Source organism: Nipponia nippon, unplaced genomic scaffold (genome assembly GCF_047370975.1).
Source record: "Nipponia nippon isolate SJK-2023a ecotype South Korea unplaced genomic scaffold, ASM4737097v1 scaffold_2, whole genome shotgun sequence".
NCBI classification, from domain to species: domain Eukaryota; kingdom Metazoa; phylum Chordata; class Aves; order Pelecaniformes; family Threskiornithidae; genus Nipponia; species Nipponia nippon.
In genome coordinates this window covers 22,658,528-22,671,360 of record NW_028262336.1, presented here as the reverse complement: position 1 = coordinate 22,671,360, position 12,833 = coordinate 22,658,528, and the positions used below count along the sequence as shown (strand labels likewise).

Genomic DNA, 12,833 nt, shown 5'->3' with positions numbered 1-12,833 from the left:
ATGAAAGCTTAAACACCTTGTAGCTGGCAAAAGTTGGGCTTCAAAGCCCTCACTGCTCTCTGTGCCTTGGTAGCATCATCTCATTGGTGAGTGTCTCTCAACTACGTGTGGTTTTTGTGGAGCAGGGTTGGGGTGAAAAGCTTAGTCTCTATTTTGTTGTGTGTCAGAATGAAAACACATTTCAAACATCTAGCATGTTTGTTTTTCATGAGATGGAACTGTAGTTTTCCACTGAGCTGTGCTTGCAATATTCCCATGCCACAGAGATAATTGAATGGAGAGAGGGGAATCGATGGGCCCATATGTCCTGGTGTCAGCTGGAAGAGAGTTAATTTTCTTCCTAGTTGCTGGTATAGTGCTGTGTTTTGGATGTAGTATGAGGATAATGTTGATAACACACTGATGTTTTAGCTGTTGCTGAGTAGTGTTTACACTAGTCAAGGACTTTTCAGTGTCCCATGCTCTGCCAGGTGCACAAGAAGCTGGGAGAGAGCACAGCCAGGACAGCTGACCCAGACTGGCCCAAGGGCTATTCCATACCGTATGACGCCATGCCCAGTATATAAACTGTGGGGAGCTGGCTGGGGGACAGCGATCACTGCTTGGGGATGAGCTGGGCATTGGTCAGCGGGTGGTGAGCAATTGCATTGTGCATCACTTGTTTTGTACATCCCATCATTATTACTATTATTTTTTTTATTATTATTATTTTATTTCCTGTTCCTCTGCTGTCCTGTTAAACTGTATTTATCTCAACCCATTGGTTTTACTTTTTTTTTTTCCCCAATTCTCTTCCATATCCCACTGGGGGGGGAGGGTGAGCAGGTGGCTGTGTGATGCTTGGTTGCCGACTGGGATTGAACCACAACGTTATACTAGACTAGTACCATTTGCTGTACCTGGTACTCACAGTGACCTGTTGATTGTACTCGTTTATTTCTGGTATAAAAGTGACCTGAACAGAATCAGGATGCTATCTTGTCTTCAGATGACTAGATTTTTTTTCTAGGATTACAGTTATAGAACTTATGCTACAAAAAAACCCCAGAATTTAACGTATCATAACTTCTGCACTAAGAAGTATTCTTACGCAGTGCTAAATCACTAGGAAACGCTGAGCTGGAAACCTTCTCTCAGCTTCCATACTGGTCCAAAACCAAAAGCTTATTGAATTTATTTTATGAGTTCAATATTTCCAAGGAGCATATTTTAGATTCCCAGGCATATGTTGTGCAAGCATGTCCAGTTTTTGCGGCCTGCAACGCTGCAATGAAATGCCATGTGTGATTTCTTCAATTGGGCAATAGGGATAACTTTGGCCCATTGATGGCAGTAAGCCAACACTGGAACTTGGCCTTCTGACAAGGGAGGATACACTTAGGGGAAAAAATGGTGCCACTGGTCATCATTTTAAAGGAGTCAAAAGTTAACTCACCGTAATGAGTATAGTCTTTTTTGTTTGTTTGTTTTCTAAGATAAAAATAATGTAAATAAACAGACATATAGATTTGATGAAACACTAAAATTCACAGTGACTGATGATAGATACTGCACTGAATTTTGCTTCTCTGCTGTAGTGCATCTCCATTAAGGCAATTTCAGCTAATCTCACTATGGATTCATTAATCAAGTGTAGTCAGGATGTCTGAAGGGAGATAATGAGGGGGAAAAAATTGGCCTATTGTTTGGATCTTATTCTTCAGCTAATTAGTTTGTTTATCATGCTCCATAATATTTGTATCCCGATAAATAAGTTCCAGTCGCAATTAGTTATCATAACAGATGACTAACACATCTTTATCTACTTACAAGTTCAAAATTATTCCATAAATAGATCAATTAACTTTGTGTTCTCTTTACATCGCATGCCTATACAGATTTCCAGCCTGCAGTATCAGTTAACAGAGAAATGGAAACAAGGTGGACCAGTAGGATTTTAAGATTTTTTTCCTTTTTAGCTAAAGGTGCAAGCATCCACAGAGACAAAGTCCTTAATCCTACATCTTTTTCTCTAAGCACTACCATCCTAAATGCATACTGCATTATCAGCAGTCTCTTAGTGCCTTCCAAAATCTCTCCTCTAAAGAGCCTAAGAAATATTTGTTCATTTTTTACTCATTTAGGATTACATACTGTATATCTGCCCCACATAAAGCTGTCACTATATTACTTTAATACACACACGCAAAAAAGTTGACGTTCCAAGAGCCCAGTGGCATTGGAGACTGCTGAAGATGGGAATGTTTATAAGCTCTGTGATATTAACTGCAGCACTCAACCTCAGGTGACATAAAGCATGCAAAAAAGAACTTTCTGTCAGTTTTATTATTTCTAAAAAGGTTCCCCTTGAAAGAGAAGAGTGACCTTGCTCTGCTGAGCTGACATATGCCACTGAATTAATGGCTAAGCTTTGCTGTAGGGAAGCTTGCAGAAACATTACAACTCCAATGGCTGAGTTTGCTGTGAACATTAATCAGGGGAACCAACATGATGTATCAAACACTCATTTAAAAGTAATAAAAACTAACTCTCTTTCTCCCCCCTCCCCCAAGTTTCTTAGAATTAGCTTATTGTTGGTCATTACCTGTTGTCAAGGATAAGACTGCAGGACAGCAGTAAAACTTGTATAAGGGTTTTCTGAAGTTTGCTTACTCTTCAGAAAAAACAAACGAGCTTTTGGGATGGTCAGATTTAACCGTGACTTAGAGGTTATTTTTTAATCTTGTTTCCCTCTGGAAGGTCATTTGAAGGAACACCTTCCACTGAAAACGTGCCTCTCCCTAGCAAGGAATGCAGAAGCTGCCTTTCATTCTCAGTGACTCCCTGGGAGCAGGACCAGCTCCCACATCATGCATGAACAAAGCATAAGATAGGCAAGGAGGCTCTCGCTGCCATTGAAATAACCCCTGTAAAGGATCTCGTATGGCTGTGGTACAACGGTTGAGTCACGAAGGCTCTGACTAAAACACTGTCACACCAGGCAGGAGTATTTTCTGCCTATTCCCTGCTGCTCCGCTCCGGGGTTGGCAGGCAAGCGTACTGCAGTCGGCAGCTGTGGCCGCTTCTCAGGCTCACCGAAAGTAACAGCAAAGCCCTTGGACACGCTGTGTCTCCTCGCGCTATTCTGCATGCGGTCTATGTATAGCATGACAAGGCGGTAGGCTCCTTATCGCCACTTCTGCTCTGGCGTGGGAGCATTCATGGTAGTCGCATGTGGGAGATTCCCACCTCCACTGGGGGAGCGGGCCAGCTGCCCCACTCCGTGTGTGCTGGACAGGCATGAGCCTCCCTTTAAAACTGAGCCCTTGGGGGCTACATGCTTCTTGGCTCGTCTTTGGGCATATATATATTCATCTTCACTTAAAGCCCATTCTGCAAACATGCATGTGAGTAATTTCTCTTGCACGAGAAATTCAGCTGAACCCTGCAAAGTCAGGACCTAGATAACACACAGCATTAATAAAATCATGCTGTACAAGTAAGCAGGGAAAGGACTTTAATTGAAGCAAGGTGATTCATTTTTAAAATATGAGAATTCGTCTGTGAATTCATCTGGTTCAGAGAGGAGAAAGTTTCAGGAGTGGAAAGATGTTGGTATTTAAGTGATTAAAGATCAAAGCCTGCAAAGCTTACGTAGTGTTTAACCAGTCTTTGCTCAGACAGCATGCCCCGTGACTGCAGTCAGGGTTCTGTGGAGGGTGGATTTCCAGGCTTATCCCTTGATGTTTCTGCCCATGTGTAAATGAAGGGTAAAAAGGGATAGCAGGGCGGCAGAAGTGAACATCATGCCAAGTCCTTAACTGTCATTTTCATAGCTCCTCTAAGTTTGTCACACATCCTTAACCTTCTTTTAAAGTCATTTTCTTTTCATGGTTTTGTGTGCCACTGAAAGTCACTTTTAATTAAATGTCATATAAATAATAAAGTCTTAATTACATAGTTATTGCAAATACCTGTGTGCGCACTCCCAGAATTGGACAGACTGCCAGAAGAGCACTTGGAGTGACTTTTCTCACTGGGAACTGAGAGTGCTCTTCAGTAACTGGCCAGGTACCATGGTGCTCAAAATTCAGGGTCAATGTGCATTTAAAGGAAGAGGAGTCAGATCCCTTCCCCCTTGCACATTTTGCAACACTCAGTTGCAAAAACTTTCATAGTGTTAAGATCAACATTTCTTAAATTGCTTCCTTATTTAGTTCATCACAAACTTGTTTAATCAACACAGCACATTTTTTGTCAGATGAAATCGCCTTTTTGCTCAGACTTCCTACGTGGCTTGCCTCTTCCTGAGGAAGACTTACAGACCTTGCAACCCATCTCGCCCTTGTTTAACTTCATGAACGGTAGTTTCCCCCTCACTCTCAGCCGTGTTGGCACCTGCCCTGCGCGAGGTGCCCTTTGAAAGCACTCAAGAACTGAATTTCTAGTGGAAACTCTGACGTGCAGGCTGGGTTATCAGGAACTACGTGTTTCGTGTCAGCATTGGTTCAGGCTTGAGAGACTGAGGCTGGTACCAGATTGCAGTACGGATAAAACAGCCGCTCAGTGTTTACTTTGGAGACCAAAGTTTGTTGACCCAGAGTAGTGTTAAGTACGATTAACTCATTATTTTATACAGCTTCAGCCATTTTCTGTCATTAAAATTAGGGTGTTTGCTCTGAGGCTTGATAATGGCAATTTTGTTCAAAGATCACTTTGCTCCCCTCTCTTCCCACCTCCATGCAGTTACTGAATACCAGACCACAATAACAACCAGTCTTTTATAGAGTCATTTTTAAGCCAGTTAAAAATGTCATTTCAGTAGATTGCCCTATCTGAGTTAGGAAAAACAAGCTGTATCTTTTTAATTGCTTTTGACTGGCGAAGTACAAGGTTTAGGCCATGTTTCGTGTGGGCTATAATGTTATATTAATAGCTTGGTTAGTGGTCAGAAGTTCTATATGTGTAAATAGGAAAAAATCCCTGAGGTAGGGAGGTCATGATGTCTTCTCTTTTTTTGCTTCTCTGTTACTCTTCAGAGAGTTACTGAATCTTGTACGCAAATTCTCATTCTTTATACAGAAGTGAGGGGGTTTTTGTTGATGTTGTTGTTTTTTCACTGAACATCCCAAGAGCTAAAAATTGCTATCTTGCCTTCTGGGAAAGTAGGAGACAATTTCTTTGATTATCTATTCAAGAAGATAAGCTAGCAGAGTGGCAATATTCATTCCTACTTTGGTAACTCTTAATTTTATTCTCAGAGTAGTCTCCTCCTTCTGAAGGGACTAGGAGCATCAGAGAATAGAAGAAATGAATCAAGTCCTGAGCTCCACATCTCCATCTATCAAAGCAGCAAGCACAGACTGTCCTCTTGGGAGCTGCTGTGGCTTCTTCCAAGGAGAGAGGGAAGAATAGAAGTATCTGTGGCAGGCAAGGAAATTGGGCAGCATGCTGAGCTCCCTTTTTGTTACTCTCGATGACCGCATTTGCCCCTGTACAGCTTACACGGTCTGGGTAGTCTAAGGGTGAATGGAAGCTAAAAATGAAAATGCATGGAGGAATTTGAAGAGACTTACTTGTGCGATAGGGTCTGTACAAAGCCATTGCGTCATGCTGGCCTTAAAAGTTATTTTGAATAGGACTTGAAGCAAAACATAATGGGCCAGAATTTTTCACAGCAGGGAACCAGATCTCTGAGTAGTGTGAATTGTCCAAAGGAAAATATGAGATGAATATCACCCATAATGATTATTTAGCGGCATAACTGCTGTCAGTTTTGGCTCAAAGGTTGTCTTTAGACACTGAGAAGCTCTGACTAGTTTATCATAAGAACTAACTGACTTCTATGATATGCTGTACAAGGGAAGGATGTTTTATAACAGAAAGACACGGATTGCAGAACCTCTTCTTGTTGTTTTTCTAGTTGTATACCATACCATTTTCTGGGGAAAATGTTAGGCTATTTACAGACAAACCAGACCACCAACTGCAGACTGTCCAAATTAAAATAAACAGCAATTACATAGCACTTACCACTCTAAAATGGTTATTTAAAGTTCCTGGATTTCAGGGAGTTGAAGATATAAGAAAAGATGGAAGAAGGATTTAAAATACTGAAAAATATCTTTGATATTTTCTATTATGCTAATTTGGTATACTGAAGGGGAAGGGATGAAAGTTAATGCATTGATTTGCAGAAATTATTTGATCGGTCCTTGTGTGGGAAGATAAAAGTGTTTCTCCCCTGCCCATGCCTCCATTAGATTTTACTGAACAAATTTGTATTTGCTTAACATATCTATGCGTAGCTCTTGCATGAATCCAGCCAGAAAAATCACTTAACTTTATAGGATGCTGAATCCTGGTAGCAAAAGTCAATAGCATATTTTCTCCTAGTAGCTTTGCATTTACTTTAAAAGCTTCCCTTCACCTGGAAATAAGGCCTGTGCATATCTTCCCAAAGTAGGTGTTCCCTGACACTAATGCACTGACTGACACTACTGAAAGTAATAGTCCTGTTCCCTTTGCAGCCCACAGCTCCTAAATCTGCTTTTTGTTATCAGTATAATGGGGTTGAATACATTTTTTAAAGGTGGTAGCTATTGATTACTTAATGGAAAAAGTTAGTTTAGAGAATTGCTGAAGCAGCCCTATTTAGTGCTCTCCAGTGCAACAAGACCATTATCTAGAATAGTGGAACTCATCCTGTAACCCTTATTAATATTTAATAGGGAAGAAGCAACATTGAAGTACACTAAAAAATAGCCCAAGGCTTCTGCACATGTAGGATATAAGGTTGTTTCAGGGGTCAAAAAAGAATAACTGATTTCCCTGTGCTCAAGCTGTTTATAGGTAAGACCAATAATAAACAATGTTTTTTCCTCTTGTTCCCTTTAAAGTATTTACAGCACATCTGCACTTTAATATACAGTTATTCCTACTAGACATCTTGAAGTGATTGAATGCAACAGAAAGGTCAGTGTGTGTTTAGAGATCGCTGTGTGAAACTATTTGATACTTTCCCAATATTGCTGTGGATTCCAGCCTCCCTCTTTCTATCCCTTCTGCTCCATGCTGCAGGGCACATTTGGCTGGGTTGACAATCAAGTGAAAGGTGTTAATCCTGTCTAATAGAACCATAATCCTTGGGGCTGTGTTTTTATATCATACTATTGAGCTAACCCCTTGTCACAGGATATTGTTCATCTACTTAATAGCAAAGTTCTTTATGGGAATTTTAGATGAAATTAAAGTGTACAATCCAAATTGTCCTTTTCAATTTCACAGGGTAAAAACAAACAAATAAACCACAATGTTTAGCCAACAGAGATTTTCTGAGAGATTACAATCAATTAAGAGGAGAGCTGTGTGATTTTTTTCTTTCTTTTTTTTTTCCCCTCAGTGAATAGTAAATGTCATTTTACTTGTCCAAAAATATTCAGAAATCTGGGTCAGCTTCTTCAAATAACCTTTGGCTGGAAATATTTTTCAGGTTAGATGTGCCCAGAAATGTAGTGGAAAAAAAAATTACATTACTTCTTTTTCTCTTAAGCTGCAGTGGTTAGAACATGGACCCAAAATGTGGGCACACTTTCCTCTTCCATCTGGCTGTGCTCAGGCCTCTCCCACTGCTATGTCCACTTTTTTTTTTTTTTTTTTTTTTTGGAGGGGGGAGCTGGTTATTAAATAAATGTGGGAAAACAGGGAAATGACACAGCAAGGAGCTTTTATTTTCAGTTGTATTCCAGGGGATGCTGATTTTCATCTTCTCAAATTGAGACTAAGACAAACTATTTGCACGTGGTTTCCCGTAGCTTTTCTTTGTCATTTTTTTTTTTCCCTCTGCAAACTATTTTTAGTTTAAAAGTGTCTGTGTATAAGAGAGAGAGGAGCTAATATGGATAGTAACCCTGTGATTTATGAGCAGGGACAGAATAAGATGGGGTTCTTCCTGGATGGAAACACCCAGGGGAGGTATGTGTGTGCTCCGCGTAGCTGGTATCATTTTGATGAACTCCTTCCTTAAGATCACGGTTGGGAAGCCTGAATGCCACCTCACCACCCTGTGTTGCATCAGGAGCCTGACGTTGTTACTGATGAGTCCCACAGAGGATTAACTGCTGCCAGGAAAGGAGAGCATAAGGAGACAGAGCAGCAAACAGCAGCTTGGTAACTGTGGGAGGAACACATACGGGGACGTACCAGCACTCAGAAACTTGCCAGCGGCTGAAATTGTTACTTAGGTCTTGGCTCAAACAGGTCTTTGGCTTTCCAGCTTTCCAGAGGACGGCACTCCCGCAACGTTACTAACCCTGCTGCCTGGGTAGGGAACTGGGGGACGGGCGCAGCAAGGGCAGCGTTCCCTGCAGCACTCAGTGTTTGGGCAGTTCTGCTCCTCTTACCATCACCAAGAGATTTCCAGGATGGAGAGCAAAAGGAGGTAGCTGGAGATGCCAGGGGAAGGGGGCATGATGGGTGCTTTAGAAACCCGTGGGGAGATAAAAAGATGGCTCGTGTGGCTTGGGGGAAAGCAAGCAATGGAGCAAGGAACTGGTTAGGCTGAAATCAGGTGGGCAAGGTAAATGGATGAATAAATACAGGAAAACCTGTAACCAGGTAGTCTGAAATCACTTACGTGTTTTTTCCCTCCAGAGGGGATTTTGAATACTCAGAAATATACTGAGCTGATATTGCATAGTATATAATAGTAAACCCTGCTTTAAGAAATCTAATACTGCATTAAAAGACTTTCACTTAGTATGGAAGAGTGAAGAACTTTAAAAAAAAGGGTTGTTCTGGATTTAGCTTTGAGTATTGGTGAAGATATAAAAACAAGCTCTTAAATACTTTGTAGAGTTGATAAATGTCCGAATTCTGGCTATTATTAGGGCCACACTTAGAGGCCCTTTGACTTGTCATCAATGCCAATTTTATGCAGTTTGCCACCATGGGCAGTGAAATGTCAGACAACTCTGCCTGGGCATGTCTGGCAGGTATTTCTGTGTGACCTCTCTTGCAAAAATCTGCTGTGCCACTTCCCTCCTTACCATGGCAATTACCCACACACAGAAAGGGTGAAAATTAGAAGGAAGTAAAAGCAATCCATTCATGGTCTCTTAATGCACAGCTCAGGTGATGTAGCCTTTCTTATGTGCTGTGGCACAGGGAAAAATTGTACCCGTGTACGTTTAAAAATCAGATTTTCGAATTGGGGGATTGGAAAGAAAAACACAGGGTCCGCCTGGTTATTCTGTTACTCCCTCCACAACATACGCATTTGGAAAAAATTTATTCATAATCCTCAGTGGTCCTTGCTGATTCCTGTTGGTAAAGAACTGTAAACAGTCTCTCCAGCTGCAAAAGTAAACTGTATAAATTGCCACATTTGATACCACCATAACCGATTCTATAACTCATATAATATTTATGGAAACACCTTTTTTTCTAAGCTCGCGGACAGCAATCTTGCCTAGAAGTAACTCATAGATATCTGTGTATAATTAATGTGAAACTGATGTAGAAGAACTCAATCATATCCATGATCTAGTTAGTATTTGAAGCAGTATTGCTTTTCTTATTCATTTTTCTGCTTCTGGCGGTACAGTCACAATTTTTTTCCCTATAGTCACCTCCTAGTGTGTTTCTGGCTGGATGTAGCAGTTCATGGTCCACTGATCTGGGAGGAATTTTTAACACAAACAGGTGACTTGACAGTTGTATTTAAGTCTTAATAACAGAACAAAACACCATCAGTGAGTCAAGGTTTGTCTTCTTTTTTACAGCGCACAAGCAGCTTTGGAAGCTTTGACCGTTTCAGGCATCACTCAATATCAAAGACAGATGATTCAGCTGAGGTCTGTATAACACAGTGTTTTACTTTCTTCAGTTCACTTTCCCATGACAGTTATGCAAAAACATTGGGAAACTATTGTGTAAATTTTTCACCGATGAGAACTTTGCCTGTGTACCTAGATCTGTTTGGGTGATTGAGCCCTTGCCAAAACGAACAAGAGAATCACACCTAAACTTTGGTACTATGATGGGAAGATTAGAAACAATTTTTCAAAAAGACAAAAGTGCACTTGAGGTTGGTGCCTGCCCAAAGTAACCAGCACATGTATGCAACCCACAGATGCGTCATTTTTGTTTTCAAGAACCTGCATAAATCCCCTCAATTCTTGTTTGGATTGAGGACAATAAACAATGGGAAACAACATTTTCTAGTATAAAATATATTTTCTTTTTGTCATTCACACATACAGTGGTGTGCTGCAAACCTGTTTAAGTACATGATTCACCAGGAAAATGGCTATGACTGACTTTTGTCATCCTAATTGCATTGGTGTCCTTAATATTTTTCTGTAATTCCTATTCCACTACACTGAATTTCATTTTCATGGTAAGTTGTTGCTTACTTTTTTATTTCAAATCAGGTATCTGAGTTGGAGACTATAAGTGACATTGGAGATGCAGTACAAACTAAAGCAGCAAATAATGGAGGAAGTTTGAGTAAGAAGATGAGAGCCATTTCCCTTACCATGAAGAAAAAGATGGGTAAAAAGTACATCAAGGCACTTTCTGAGGAGATGGTAAATACAGCTTAAGAATCTCATGTTTGATGATAATACATGTGAAGTAAAAATGTTACATGCATTTTTCCTGTTCATGTTTCAACTGTCATCAGTCATGACAATCCATAAAAACATGGTAACACATACTGAATTAAACCAGCTTTTAGTATGTATCCTTTCTTTCATGCGCATATTAATGTACGCACACATGCACATATACAATTAAAGCATCACACAGGAAGGGCCCAAGATAGCCACAGGAGTTTTACATAATTGTATTTTGCTTTCTCATCAAGGAGCATTTGTATAAGCATCACAAAAAAAATCTCCTGATGTGGACACAAGGGAGTACTGGATGAACCCCATCGGCAGTCTGATACTCGACCTGTATGAAATGCTTCATTAGAAGAATTTATCTTTCAATACAAGAATTATTTCCAAAGTCCATTTTGTAGAGGTCAGCCAGCATCCTAGAGCATGACAACTCATATGCCTTATCTGCTTTTACTTTATCTAATCTTAGTGAACCTACCTTTATTAAACATAAAAACCATATAATTTTTCACATAGTGCAAACCCTGTTTTCTCAATATGTTGTTTCAGTGAGCTCCAAATTTTAAAAAAAAAAAGTAAGGAAAAAGGACTTGTCATACTTAATCATCCTAAAAAATCTAGCTAGTCTGCATCCTATCTCACACATGTGTCAATATCAAATAAGTAGGGAAAATAAATAAGAAGCTTCACAAATAGAAAATAGTGTTTCACAGGATACCTTTAGACAGCTTTTGGAGGTCTAGGGCAAGGATTCATATTTCATTAGTTTAGTTTGTATTTTTTGCTAAAATTCAAGAGGTTACAATCCATGATTTTTATATTATAAGAAAGAAAAATCAGAATTTCAGTATTTACCTTCTGCACATTTACAGCAACAATTCACATGACAGAAACTCAATGAATTATCTGGTTGGACACACATGTAGCATAATCTTCATTCCTGCAGGAGATGATGACAATCAATACCGGCCCACTGATTAATCTATGGGTTATGCTGCTGACGGGTGTAACAAGCACTGTCCTTGTTGAAATCCAATATAAACTTTTATTTCAATGTTACACCTTATACATACCTGTATGGGTCTCTCCTTCATACATGCACTGTCATCTTTGCTTGACTTCATCAGCTGACTGATGAATAATTAATATTTCCCCAAATATAACGTAGCATCCTAAGTACTGCAGGATGTTTCAGTTGCATCAAAATATCATGCACATTGATGTGATGAAATCTGCTGAAGAAATTCCTTCCTTTGAAAGCTCAGCATTATTTTATTTAGTTGTTACATTGTTCCTAACTTACCTGTGATAGAGGGGCCAATTTCATACACCATTAGATTTTCTGAGAGAAACATGCATCTGTTAATTCTGAAATGCACTGGATCTTGAGGCCAATGTGTAGGTCGGGCAATGTGGTGAGCGTGATGTTAGAACACACTGATGCCACACGTGTGTGCAAGCTGTCTCCAGAACGCCCTGGCTTGGCTGCCAGCCCGCCACCAGGTGCCCATGATTTTCAGAAGTTCAGTGCAAAATACAGCTGCATCAGCTAGCACTCCACTGTGCGCTTCCAGAATTAAACTTTATGTCTCCTCCTCTGAGACAACCAGAAAAAACACCTTATCTGGCTACCTGCGAATTTCCCGTTACAAGCCTTTGTCACTGCTGTGGTATATTGCAGTCTTCTGAGATGGAGAGTCAGTTTAGCTGCTTGAGAACGAGTGGAATGAAGCGAGTGGGGCAGAGGGGAGACAGGGGATTTTTCCAAGATCATAAGGTGCTAGGTAGGGGTGGTGCTGGGCATCCTTAGTACCAGGCATCAACTTCTAAAATGCTTTCTCTCAGAGTGGTTCTTAATAAAGTGTAATGATGAGTTAATCTCCAATGATGATTTAAAAGAAAAAAACAAATGTTTGTCTAAAATACATCTCTTGGTGGTTAACATCTGCTTTTTGTATTAAAGAATGAAGAAGGAAAAGATGACAGTGATCCTGGCAGTGGAATACACACTGAGAAGGTCTCCCTAAAAGCCAGTGACTCTATGGAAAGTCTCTATAGTCTCAACAGTGGCCAGAGCTCATCTAGTAAGTCCAAGATATCCATTTTTCTTATTCAGTCACTGGGTCAATATTGTTATTGTTTAAGTCTGAGGTATCAGAGCTGGTGATCAAAAATGTGATAGTAGAGAGCTCTTCAGTCTGGCAGACAAAGGTGTCATTTCATTAAATG

The 12,833-nt window shown here is 40.2% G+C and overlaps 1 protein-coding gene across 1 annotated transcript in view; it reads left to right on the top strand.

Moving 5' to 3' along the window:
• Positions 1-12,833, top strand: part of SAMSN1 (SAM domain, SH3 domain and nuclear localization signals 1) — a 96,839-nt gene that overhangs the window by 68,306 nt on the left and 15,700 nt on the right. Inside the window, exons 11-13 of the mRNA XM_009477147.2 lie at positions 9,762-9,833; positions 10,413-10,568; positions 12,568-12,688. Coding sequence (XP_009475422.2) covers positions 9,762-9,833; positions 10,413-10,568; positions 12,568-12,688 — 349 coding nt within the window. The remainder of the gene's footprint in view (positions 1-9,761; positions 9,834-10,412; positions 10,569-12,567; positions 12,689-12,833) is intronic.